Source organism: Schistocerca serialis, chromosome 9 (genome assembly GCF_023864345.2).
Source record: "Schistocerca serialis cubense isolate TAMUIC-IGC-003099 chromosome 9, iqSchSeri2.2, whole genome shotgun sequence".
Classification (NCBI taxonomy): Eukaryota; Metazoa; Arthropoda; class Insecta; order Orthoptera; family Acrididae; genus Schistocerca; species Schistocerca serialis.
Window position 1 is genome coordinate 344,999,162 of NC_064646.1, and position 13,742 is coordinate 345,012,903.

The following is a 13,742-nucleotide window of genomic DNA, read 5'->3' on the forward strand; positions in this document are numbered from 1 at the left end:
CCAGTGCACGTGGCCTCACTGTGAGTGAATCGTCAGCTCTCACGTGTCACTGCTGTGGCGATGTCTTCACATGTTCGAAAGTGTGTTCCATGCAATGACTCTGTGTGGGTATGAGGTCATAACTGCAAGGTGATAAGTCTCCTGAATATGGTGAATGCTCCAGTAACTCCCATCCCCATCACACAAGCAGAGTCCACACACATGCTGCCATATGGGTTCTCACAGTACTCTGAAGAATTAATGCATCATGTAGATGTTTACAACGTTTCTCCTGATTAGCTTGTAGGTATCATTGCAGGAAAGTGCAACAGAAGTACAGTGCTTTAACAGTTTGACCATGTGGGACAAAATGGCACAAAATCACTCTTCTAACTTTATAGGCTATGATTGTTAACTTGACAGTAGAGCGATTGCAACAAAATTTGTGGAACCTGGTTGACACCATTCCATGGACTGGCATTTCAGGTCTTGCTTATAGGCACTGGCCCAAAATTCATCTACGGTGACATTTCTCACATGTGTATTGTCTTCTTCCTCCTCCTCCTCATAAAGCACTAGATGCACACAAGTTTTGTAACATGTCCACTTTTAGTGCATGAAGCAACCCCCCCCCCCCCCCCCCCCCCCCTTGCAGGTCCGGGGGTTCAAGTAGGTCCGAGGTATTCCTGCCTGTCGTAAGACGCGACTAAAAGTAGTCCCTCCCCCTCAAGGGGGTAGTTAGCACCTGCGTCCGGAGACGGACGGTTCCACGACCTATATTTGCGGTCATTTTGGTTTTTCACTTCTTCTGGTTTCTTCCTTCCTTTGGTTGGTTCCTTTCTTTGTTCTTCTCCATCTCACTATCTTACTTACTCTTCCCTTGCCTCCTTCTCCTTGCCTTCTTCTCCTTTCCTTCTCTGGTCTTTGCCTCGGCGTTTGAGACAGTCTGTCCTTTCTCTCCCTCTCCCCCTTCTTTTTCCTCTTCTTCCTTCCTCCCTGTGCGTGCCTGAAGGCCGACCCATGCGTTCGCACGCGTAGCCGGTGACGGGGTAACGCGTAATTCCCCACCCTGGGTAGACAAGTAAGGCACGCACGTACCCCCTGGTAAAGGCCAGGCCCAGGGAGGGGTGATTGCCTGAGCTGACACCTTCCGACCATGCCGATTGGTCCCTCCATCCGTTTCTCGGGAGGTGTGACCTGAGGTGTAAACATTCACCTAAGGCGGGAGAGCCCTCTGAGAGGGTCCTCACAAGGAAGGAGCGCGCCATCAGAGACGCTGGCAATCATGGGGGATTCCTCCGCAATGGATTTCTCTTCTTCTTCTCTCTTGACTTCTGCCCAAAAACGGAAACTTGACCAGCCACCAGCGACAAAAGTACTACCGCCTGTCCCACAGTTCCTCGTAGTTTCTCGTTCTGAGGACGGAAAGGATTTTTCCTCTGTCAACCCTTTCGTTATCCAGAAGGGCGTAGATGCCATGGCCGGATCTGTCAAGTCTTGTACCAGGTTGCGTAACGGTACCTTTTTACTAGAAACTGAGAGCGCCTTTCAGACACAAAAACTGCTTCGGGCCGCACTCCTGTACACGTTCCCTGTCCGGGTGGAGGCTCACCGCACTTTGAATTCGTCTCGTGGTGTGGTATATACTAGATCACTCGACGGATTGACTGACGAGGAGATTCAGTCTTTCCTCGCTGAGCAGGGCGTGACGGCTGTCCACAGGGTCATGAAAAAGGTCAACAATGACCTTGTACCGACCCGACACTTTTCTTGACCTTTGATAGTGTTCAGCTGCCGTCACGCAGCAAAGTGGGCTACGAGGTTATTTCTGTTCGCCCCTATGTCCCGACACCTATGCGCTGCTATAGTTCAATTCTTTTATCTTTGCGGCTCGCGCATGCCCGCCCAGATGCGGGAGATTGCTGTGTTGCCAGTTGCACACGACGCACGCACCAAGAGAAGCAGCACCATAGTATAGCATAGTTCCTAAACTTACGTTTAGGGGGGAGCGTGCAGTTCATGAAGTAATGCCACCAAGGCCACATTAAGCCTTTCGCTGCTACAGAGACGTGCTCCCCGCATTCCGCGCTGTGCGCGATTTTGTCACTGCACTGCTCGCCTGTGCAGACACACTTATGTTGCAGTCGCGAAAGGTGGAATATTTCTCAATATTACATACGACACCTATGTGGTACTTAAATTAAATGAGATATTGTTACACAGTAAATTTTATATGAAATTTAGGTACCTTGTCCACATTTCATTCTCAACATTGTGGCAACTAAAATCGACCATACGGAAAGTATACTCTATGGACATTTACCTCTGCAAACTCTTCAAAATTTCGTGCAATGGTTTACTATATTTAATGCTGCACAATAACTGGGTTGAACATTGAAACAAAATTAAGTCATTTATGGGGGGAAGGTATCAGTCAAGAAGATGTGTAAAAATCTAATTTTTGGACCAAATAGTTTTTGTGAAGTCAAATGATAAGTGCGTCAAAGCAGTGAGAACACCATGTGTCTGCACAGGCGAGCAGTGCAGTGATGACAAAATCGCGCTGTGCAGGAAGCACGTGTCTGCAGCAGCGAAAGGGTTAATGAAGAGACAAAACACTAGAAATTTCAAAAAATTGCATTCAAACGAATAAAATTCATGAAGTAAGACACTTCAATATTGTTTTTAAATAAAGAAAAATAATAAGCACTGCACAAGGTTTTGAACTCTACACCTCTCGCTTACTAACCCAATGCCTTAACCACTACGCTACCGCAACTCGTCCTACAATGTAACACCACGAGGTATCTAACACGTCACGCAAAATACTAACAAACACTGTTGGTATGATTATGAATTACTCACACTTCGTCGAAGTACAATAGGAAATAAACAATTACCGCTGTTCTTTATTGCGAAAAAGCGGTTCTTGAGATTGATGCAAACACCTTTCCTTGCTATCGCCTGAATTAGAAGGCTTATTGCTTGTTTGGTTTAATTAATTAATAGAATGTGAAGCAATTGGTATAAAGAACGCTTTTTCCAAACTTTCTATAAAAGAAAATCTGCTATCAAGACATTGCTTTTGTTCTATTACTTTATTTGTGACTGAACGTTTCTAAAACTAAAGACACTCGTGCGTGCTCTGCTCTGCAGTCGAGATCTGGCAACGTCGTTCTCTGTTCATTGGCTGACTGTGTTTTGTGACGTCAGATGCGCAGAACAAACCTAAACTCGGCCGGCAACATATATGACGCGCACTTTATCAGTGTCAGCGTTTTAATCACACTCGCCAGTCTTGTTCCAATGCGGCTAAATGTGTCACTTGTGGCAGGGCTGCCCATGGGGGTGACTGTCCACCTCTGTCTCCTCGTTGTGTGAACTGTCAGTGTGACCATGCAGCGTCCTCCCACGACTGTCCCATCTACAAGGAAGAACGCTGTGTACAGGAAATTCGGGTCAAAGAGAAAGTGTCCACCTTGGCTGCTTGCAAGCTATTTGCTAGTAGGAAGCCCACGCTGCTCCCAGCGGGGAAATATAGTACTGTCCTCGCCTCTCCTCGGACTACCAGGGAGGTGACGACACAGACATGCGATCTGACCTTCAGCACTACGGTCGTCCATTCGGCCAGTGCTAAGATTGCCCGGCCGACGCCTCCTCTTCCTCCCGTCACCCCTCAGACACAAGCACCTTCATCAGCTTCTGCCAAGACGAAGACCCAGAAGTCAGATGCACGGGCCTTCAAGAAGGAACTGTCCCGTGCAGACTTCCTACGTACCTCGAACTCCCAGCCATCGACCAGTACTTCCACTAAACGACCTTCCAAGAAGGCTCATAGGAAGCACAGTTCTCCTTCTCCGCCACGGCGCATTTCTTCTCCTGCGCCACCCAGCGGTTGCCGCCCCAGGCAGTCATCCGTTTCGCCTGGCCGCACCGCTGGTAGCCGAACATCTGGCCGTTCACCGGCAGAGGAAGCTCCCCCTCCCGGCCATCTTAACAAGATGGCCGATGAACCTATAGAACCAATGGACGATGACTGTCCGCCTACTGATAGCGGCGGCAGTGCTCGCTTGCAGCCAGGCCCTCAGCGGTCTTCGCGGTGACCCCTTCTTGCATCTTTTTCTTTTCTTCTCACGATGGCACTAATTCACTGGAATATTCGCAGCATTCGCTCCAACCGAGAGGACTTAAAGTTGCTGCTCCGCTTGCACCGTCCGCTCGTCGTAGCCCTCCAGGAAACGAAGCTACGCCCATGTGATCAAATTGCCTTGGCATACTACACCTCTGTGCATTTTGTCCTACCCCCTGTGGCAGGTATTCCGGCTCATGGAGGGGTTATGTTGCTGGTCCGGGATGATATTTACTATGATCCCATCACATTGCACACCGGCCTGCAGGCAGTTGCCGTCCGAATTACTTTCCCCACTTTTACATTTTCCATTTGTACCGTTTACACTCCATCGTCGTCTGCCGTTACCAGGGCAGACGTGATGCAAATTATTGCTCAGCTACCTGCACCATTTTTGTTAACTGGAGACTTCAATGCCCACCATCCCCTTTGGGGCTCTCTAGCATCCTGCCCGAGGGGATCCCTGTTAGCAGACCTTTTCAACCAGCTCAGTCTTGTCTGCCTCAATACTGGCTTTCTTTCGGACACATCTCACACCTATTCCCATTTAGACCTCTCTATATGTACTACCCAACTTGCACGTCAGTTTGAGTGGTATGCACTTTCGGATACATATTCGAGTGACCACTTCCCCTGTGTTATCCATCTCCTGCATCATACCCCCTCTCCGTGCTCAACTAGTTGGAACATCTCCAAAGCAGACTGGGGGCTCTTCTCTTCCAGGGCGACCTCTCAAGACCAAACCTTCACAAGCAGCGATAGTCAGGTCGCACACCTCACGGAAGTCATTCTCGCTGCTGCTGAATATTCCATCCCTCTCACTACTTCTTCTCCACGTCGCGTACCGGTCCCCTGGTGGACCGCAGCATGTAGAGACGCTTTACGTGCTCGTCGACATGCTTTACGCACCTTTAAACGTCACCCTACAGTGGCGAATTGTATCAATTATAAACGATTATGTGCGCAGTGTCATTGTATTATCAAAGAAAGCAAGAAAGCCAGCTGGGCTGCTTTCACCAGCCCCTTCAACAGTTTTACTCCTTCTTCTGTTGTCTGGGTTAGCCTGCGCCGGCTATCTGGCACTAAGGTCCACTCGCCAGTTTCTGGCTTGACGGTCGCAAATGACGTCCTTGTGGCCCCCTGAGGATGTCTCCAATGCCTTCGGCCGCTTTTTCGCAGAGGTTTCGAGCTCCGCTCATTACCACCATGCCTTCCTCCCCCGAAAACAGGCAGAGGAGGCTAGGCCACCTAACTTCCGCTCCTCGAATCGTGAAAGTTATAATGCCCCATTCACCATGCGGGAACTCGAAAATGCACTTGCCCGGTCACGGTCTTCCGCTCCAGGGCCTGAATCTATTCATATTCAGATGCTGAAGAACCTTTCTCCTGCGGGTAAAGGTTTCCTTCTTCATACTTATAATCGCATCTGGGTTGAGGGACATGTTCCCGCATGCTGGCGCGAGTCTATTGTTGTACCGATTCCTAAGCCGGGGAAGGACAAGCACTTGCCTTCCAGTTACCGACCCATCTCGCTTACCAGCTGTGTCTGTAAGGTGATGGAGCGAATAGTTAACTCTCGTTTGGTTTGGCTGCTCGAACCTCGACGCCTACTTACCAATGTACAATGTGGATTTCATAGGCGCCGCTCTGCTGTTGACCATCTGGTTACCTTGTCGACCTTCATTATGAATAACTTCTTGCGGAAGCGCCCGACTGCGGCTGTGTTCTTTGATTAGGAGAAGGCTTACGACACCTGTTGGAGGGCGGGCATTCTCCGCACCATGCATACATGGGCCTTCGCGGTCGCCTCCCTCTTTTTATTCGTTCCTTTTTAATGGATCGACAGTTCAGGGTACGTGTGGGTTCTGTCCTGTCAGACACCTTTCGCCAGGAGAATGGTGTGCCACAGGGCTCAGTTTTGAGCGTCGCTCTCTTCGCCATAGCGATCAATCCAATAATGGATTGCCTCCCAGCTGATGTATCAGGCTCTCTTTTCGTGGACGATTTTACCATCTATTGCAGCGCGCAGCGTACATGTTTCCTGGAGCGCTGTCTTCAGCGGTCTCTTGACTGTCTTTACTCCTGGAGTGTCGCCAATGGCTTCCGTTTTTCTGCCGAGAAGACGGTCTGTATTAACTTCTGGTGCTACAAAGAGTTTCTCCCACCATCCTTACGACTCGGTGCCGTTGCTCTCCCATTCGTGGAGACAACAAAATTTTTAGGTCTTACATTTGGCAGGAAACTTAGCTGGTCTCCACATGTGTCATGTTTGGCTGCCCGTTGTACCCGTTCTCTAAATGTCCTCCGTGTTCTCAGTGGTATGTCATGGGGAGCGGATTGAACCATCCTACTTCGCCTATATCGGTTGATCGTCCGCTCCAAGCTGGATTATGGGAGCTTCGTATACTCCTCTGCACGGCCGTCCATCTTACGCCGCCTCAACTCCATACAACATCGGGGTTTACGTCTTGCGATCGGAGCGTTTTATACTAGTCCCGTCGAGAGTCTTCATGCTGAAGCCGGTGAATTGCCACTCACCTACCGGTGCGATATACTGCTTTGTCGGTATGCCTGTCAGCTACTGTCAATGCCCGACCACCCGTCTTATCGTTCCTTTTTTGACGACTCTCTCGACCGTCAATACGGGTTGTATGTGTCTGCCCTGCTACCCGCTGGAGTTTGCTTTCGTCGCCTCCTTCAACACCTTGATTTTTCACTCCCTGCAACCTTTAGAGTGGGCGAGAGCCACACGCCACCTTGGCTCCAGACTCAGGTTCGCGTTCACCTTGATCTCAGCTCGCTCCCAAAGGAGGTTACTCCCGGTTCGGTATACCACTCCCGTTTTGTCGAACTTTGTTCGAATTTCATTAATATGACCTTCATTTATACAGATGGGTCCAAGACCAATGACGGGGTCGGGTGTTCTTTTATTGTCGGGGCACAAAGTTTCGAATACCGGCTCCATGGCCATTGTTCGGTCTTCCCATCTGAGCTCTTTGCCCTCTACCAGGCTGTTCTTTACATCTGCCGCCACCGACATTCTGCTTATGTCATCTGCTCCGATTCCCTGAGCGCCATCGAGAGCCTCAGTGATCCGTATCCGGTTCACCCTTTCGTGCACCGGATCCAACACTCTCCTCAGCAGCTGGTGGACGACGGTTCTCCGGTTAGCTTTATGTGGGTTCCTGGCCATGTCGGTATCCCTGGGAACGAAGCTGCAGATGCAGCTGCCAAGGCTGCGGTCCTCCAGCCTCGGACAGCTTCTTGTTGTGTCCCTTCATCAGATTGTAGCAGGGTCATTTGTCGGCGCATTTTATCGCTGTGGCATGCCGATTGGGCTGCACTTACGGACAACAAGCTTCGGGCCTTGAAACCTCTTCCCGCGGCTTGGCCGTCCTCCTCACGCCCTTCTCGGGAGGAGGTCGTTTTGGCCCGGTTACAAATTGGACACTGCCGGTTCAGCCATCGCCATCTGCTGACGGCTGCGCCGGCGCCGTTCTGCCCGTGTGGGCAATTGCTGACGGTCCGCCACATTTTAACGTCCTGTCCGGATTTTAATATACTGCGTCTTGATCTTGGCCTGCCATGTACTCTGGATGCCATTTTAGTGGATGACCCAGGAGCAGCTGCTCGCGTTCTTCGTTTTATCTACTTGACACACCTGTCTAAGAACATTTGATTATGCTGTTTTTAATCCTCTGCCTGTCTATGCCTTTTATAGTATTGTCCCTTTTAGTTGCTGTTTTAACCTTGTGCCTTGCGGTGCATTCCTAACTTTTAGTCTGGGCGCTAATGACCATTGTAGTTGTGCACCCTAAAACCACAAAACAAAAAAAGAAGCACGCACTTTGCAGCAACTTTATGCATGTGTAGCTTGTCACGTAAAATCCTGTAGATTGTTGTCTTCTCAATACCAGTATGGTGCAGTAATTCCAGCAGCATCCATCTTCTGTCGTTCTCCAAGCATAAATTGATCTCAGTATGAGCACAGTCAATGCACACACTCAGGCTGCCCGGATTGGTACAAATCAACCTTTGCAGCTCTGCCACACCTGAATGCAGCTACGCAGTAAGCAACAATTCCTTATGGTAAAGTAGCATTTCCTACTGTTTCCACAAGCTTCTTGTGACACTGTAGCACATTCCTTTCCTTGTGAATTGGAATGTTTATTTAAGAGCGCTGTTCAAGTCGGGTAACATCCATCCTGAATGGGTGCTCAACTCCCACCGTGGTCTTTTTTCATGCATCATTCTCCTGAAAAGGACTGCCATCTAACGACACATCATATTACTGTGGATTCTTGGGCAGGCCATGGGATGCATGTAGTTTCTAATGTATTATTTTGTACTGTTGCAACTGACAGTAAAACATGTTTACAATGACAAACTTTTTTCCTCTTTTTTTCTCATATCTTTATGGCAGTGTGTTTGCGCTCATCCATCTCCCTACATATAATGTTTACATATGAACTAACCTTCGATTTGCATATTTCAGAATTTTTTATTTCGTTACCCCTCAAGGTAGAAAATAGTTGCGATGACTTTTGCAATGACCATTGTTTGCCATTTGGTGTGAGATTGCATAAGATTTCAAGTGCACAGTAAGAGATGAGATGTATTCGTATTTAGAATTCATAATTTTCTTTGACATCCCGAGTGGTTTTTTAGCTATAAAATTCATGTATCACACAAAATGTTGTGCTGGGTGTCTGTGACTCCTTTCTCCCCTACAAAGACTGGGAATGTAAGTGCCATTTTCCTTAATACTGGGCTACATGAGAATTCATGGAAAAATTAATAAATGTGGCAGCCATTGAAAAAGTGTGAAAATACTCCGATTCGGTTTGTCATCACTCTAAATGCTGTTGCCATACTGTTGATGTACAAAGCTAGGTTCCAGAGGGAAGAAGGGTGGCCTGAAGTAGTTAACAGTAAGCTGCAGCAGATAAAGGCAAATTCTTGATGATGGTGTATCTCCCTCCGCACACTTAAACAGGATGAAGTCCATCTCACTTCTCTGCAGAGAGGACATTATTCATTGGTGCATGACTTTTTGTGGTCTGGTGAGAGATCCCTCCAATGTGTAGTACTTGTGGCATACAGATTCGTGTACACCACATTGAAACTGATTGTTTTATTTTCAGCCGAGAAGGCAATTTACCAGCTCATCTGCCCTTCAGTGTGCCTAGAAATGAGGCAAATTCACATTTTAAGATTATTTAAAATTTCTTAGCTGCTTCCTGAATTATAACCTATGCGTTTTAATTTGTGCCAGGATGGCTATTTTATCTTGGCACTATGTAAATTGTAACTCAGTCATGTTTCCTTACATTCTTATGTTAACTTCTTCTTTATTGTTCTATCCACCTTTTTGGTGGGCATCAGAACATTGACCCTGTGATTTGAGTGATACTGAAATTCTGCACATGGACATGACTTTAAATGAGATGGTATTTTATCTCAAGTTTTACACATTGTAACCACATTTGTTTCAAACAGTTTCTTTAAGGCTGTTGATAACATTGTTATTGAGCATGCACGCACTCGATCACACACACACAGACGCTTTCTCACCTCATCTCTCTCACCTTCCTAACCTAGTAACTATTACCTAACCTAGTAACTATTAGATCCATAAGCTAATTAGTGCCTCTCTCTTACTTCTCCATGTGTATTTCCATACTGCAACTAGAACACCACTATTCACCTCCTGAAACACAGCCAACACTTCTGGTAATTAATTTAGTTGTTGCCTGAACTGAATTTTCTTTTGATATAATTGACTTAAAAGTTACACTGTCTGTGAAGCAAGAAAATTTGGGATTAGAAGCAATGTCTAAAGAGAAGAGGTAGGCATTCATTCAAAATGAAATTATCTTATCATCACAGATTACATAATCATGAAATTGTCATAACTAGAAGAAAATTCAAAGTACAGAGACAAAATGTGATTCCATGCACAATTATTTAAGGAAGCATTTTTTCCTTCCCATTTCTTTTTCATTTTTGTGGTCATTGATTATGTTTTAAAATTTTTTAATTTAGTTGTGTGAAATATTACCTAATAAGTATGTGGCCACCTTAGTTTGTATGTTTGACGTGTGTACATTTACCTAGTGAAATCGTGCATTTCCAAATTTCCAGTGGTGCTTTGAAATGTAATAGGGGAATCTCAACATTCTGTACTAGTAATACCAGCAAAAGCGGCAGTTACCTAATAGCACCACTAATTACTCATTTTTAGGCCGTGTCAGTGAAAGAAGAGAATACAGCAACAGAAGAAGAAAATGTATCTGAATCAGAAGGAAATGTATCAGATGAAATTTTATATCCGCTGGCTACAAAATGGCAAGGAAGTTTTTTGGAGAAGAAATCTGAGCATACAAAGGTAAGAAATTATTGTGTTCTATAAGGATGAGAAATTTATTTTTGTGATAAGCAGTGCTATTTAAAAGTCTTTTGGTGCCTCCGACCTCTCTCGTCACGTAATCAGATTTTTTGCTGTCTGAGTGTGAGGTGAGGGAAGAGAGAAACTGAGAACACGCTGCATATGACTTGGTTTTATATTTCACATTGCTCAACAACGTAAATAAAAAACAAAACAGATTTTCAGTATTTTTAATTATTTTTAGCACTCTTAAGACATAATTTTTATCTGGTACAAGCTGTTGGCATATGGATAAACACAGACAATTCCAGTGACTTTTGACACACACACACACACACACACACACACACACACACACACACACACACGTTGATCAGAATAGCGTACAGCTTTTGCAGCATCATTATGGAGACCGTAGGAAAGCACTGTAGATATACTGGACAGCTTTATTGTGAAAGGATTTGTCACTAAAACAGGGGTTACCTTGCAGATTAAACTGTTACATAAAACACGGACAGGCACTGGCTAAAAGGGTATTCCTGGCCAAGAAAGGTCTAGTAATATCAAACATAGATATACATTTCAGCAAGAAATTTCTAAGAGTGTACATTTGGAGCACAGCATTGTATGGGAGTGAGACATGGAATGTGGGAAAATTGGAACAGAAGAGAATAGAAGCATTTGAGATGTGATGCTACAGAAGAATGTTGAGAAATAGGTGAATTGATAAAGTAGGAAATGACTGACAAGAAGAAGGGAGAGGACAATAGAACCTGTATTAAGACTTTAGGAAATAATTCCCATGGCACTAGAGGGAGCAGTAGAGGGTGAAAACTGTAGAGCAAGACACTGACTGGGATACATCCAACAGATAATTGAGGACAATACACTGTGTGATCAAAAGTATCTGGACACTCCCAAAACCATACATTTTTGATTCTAGGTGCATTGTGCTGCCACCTACTGCCAGGTACTCCATATCAGCGAACTCAGTAGTCATTAGACATCATGAGAGAGCAGAATGGGGTGCTCCGTGGAACTCGTGGACATCAAATGTGGTCAGGTGATTGGTTGTCACTTGTGTCATACATTTGTATGCGAGATTTCCACTCTCCTAAACATCCCTAGGGCCACTGTTCACAATGTGATAGTGAAGTGGAAATGTAAAGGGACACGTACAGCACAAAAGCGTACAGACCGACCTGGTCTGTTGACTGACAAAGACCGCCAACAGTTGAAGAGGGTCGTAATGTGTAATAGGCAGATATCTATCCAGACCATTACACAGGAATTCCAAACTGCATCAGGCTCCACTGCAAGTACTATGACAGTTAGGTGGGAGGTGAGAAAACTTGGATTTTATGGTCGAACGGCTGCTCATAAGCCACACATCACACCGGTAAATGCCAAACAACGCCTCACTTGGTGTAAGGATCGTAAACATTGGATGATTGAACAGTGGAAAAACGTGTGGACTGACGAATCGTAGTACACGGTATGAATGCCTGGCGAATGTCATCTGCCAGCATGTGTAGTGCCAACAGTAAAATTTGGAGACGGTGGTGTTATGGTGTGGTCGTGTTTTTCATAGTGGGGGCTTGCACCCCTTGTTGTTTTGCGTGGCACTATCACAGACGGACCTATATTGATGTTTTAAGCACCTTCTTGCTTCACATTGTCGAGGAGCTGTTCGGGGATGGCGATTGCATCTTCCAACACAATCGAGCACCTGTTCATAATGCACGGCTTGTGGCACAGTGGTTACATGACAATAACATCCCTGTAATAGACTGGCCTGCACAGAGGCCTGACCTATTATTTGGAACGCTGACATCGTGCTCGGCCTCGCTGACCGACATCGATACCTCTCCTCAGTGCAGCACTCCATGAAGAATGGGCTGCCATTCAGCACCTTATTGAACATATGCCTTAAAGAGTGGAAGCTGTCATCAAGGCTAATGGTGGGCCAACACCATACTGAATTCCAGCATTACCGATGGAGGGGCGCCACTAACTTGTAAGTCATTTTCAGCCAGGTGTCAGGATACTTTTGATCACATAGTGTAGGTTGCTACTCTGAGATGACAATGTTGGCACAGGAGAGGAATTTGAGATGGACAGCATGAAACCAGTCAGAAGACTGATGACACAAAAAAATCTGCATATGCACATGGGTGCTTCCAGCTGAAATGGCAAATGGTCTCAAAAAAAGCTCGAAAACAGATTGAAGGTTGGCAGTTATCTTGAAGCATTTAGGAATCTATCCTTTTAATTCTTTTGAGGCCCTGATGAATTCTTCAAACCTCGCACTGTCTTTAATGGCAGTGGACTTTGGGAATTTGATTGTGTTTGTCAGAATGTGTGCCTTGTATAACATGATTTTCCCACCTGTCAGTGTCTTACTGTGGGCAGTGTACAGCCCAGTCCACTTAAAATGTGAGATCTACAATCCATTCCAGATGTTCTGATTGTTGTTGCGGCTGCACTCCTTTTTCCTTTATAAATTCAACGATAGTGACTTTTAAATTGAAAAATCATTCCAGGCATGCCCCTTGGCTTAACCAACACACTTTGTTGTAATATATAAAGTTTCCATACTTTTTGTTCAGTTGCATCAAAAACTATATTAACCGACAGTGGAGCAATGTGTGCGACTTCAGAAATTTTGTTATTTATACAACTAATTTCCCCATGTGCTGCATGCCTGCAGGTTTAGCACAAAGTGCTTTTTGATGTACAGAACAATGAATCTGGTCTGTCGACTATTGTGATTTTGTGCTCTTTCATTGTCAACTAAATTTTTAAATCCTTTCTGCATGGTACTGTTGGTGTTGTTTCTCAACAAATTTGCTGTACCCATCGCTTATGTGACTGCATAATGTATATTGAGAAATCTTATCTCTCTCTTCTGTCATTCCCATTCATTTTTAAACACTTCTGATGATAGATCGCTAGACTCACTGTTTTTGTGGAAACAGTCGTCAGGTCTGTGAACATCCTTCATACCATGAACAAACAATAAATTGTAAACAGCGCTAACATCACGGTACTTCCGGAGAAAATTTACTGACCAAAAAAATGCCAAACCACAATAGTCAATGAAATGTCATGCTGTTCTGGGTACCTTCAAGAAGGACTGAGTAGAGCTGAGACAGGCTAGGCCTAGGCCTACATGCAGGATGCTACACACTGCACACTTGGGAGCTTGATACGCTGAGGCTCTCTCTTGTTAACACTAACAAGTGT

General features: G+C 45.7%; 1 protein-coding gene across 1 annotated transcript in view; it reads left to right on the forward strand.

Moving 5' to 3' along the window:
• The window catches only part of LOC126418783 (transcription termination factor 2), a 307,228-nt gene that overhangs the window by 37,316 nt on the left and 256,170 nt on the right, over positions 1–13,742 (forward strand). Inside the window, exon 3 of the mRNA XM_050085715.1 lies at positions 10,353–10,496. Within this exon, the coding sequence (XP_049941672.1) occupies positions 10,353–10,496 (144 nt within the window). The remainder of the gene's footprint in view (positions 1–10,352; positions 10,497–13,742) is intronic.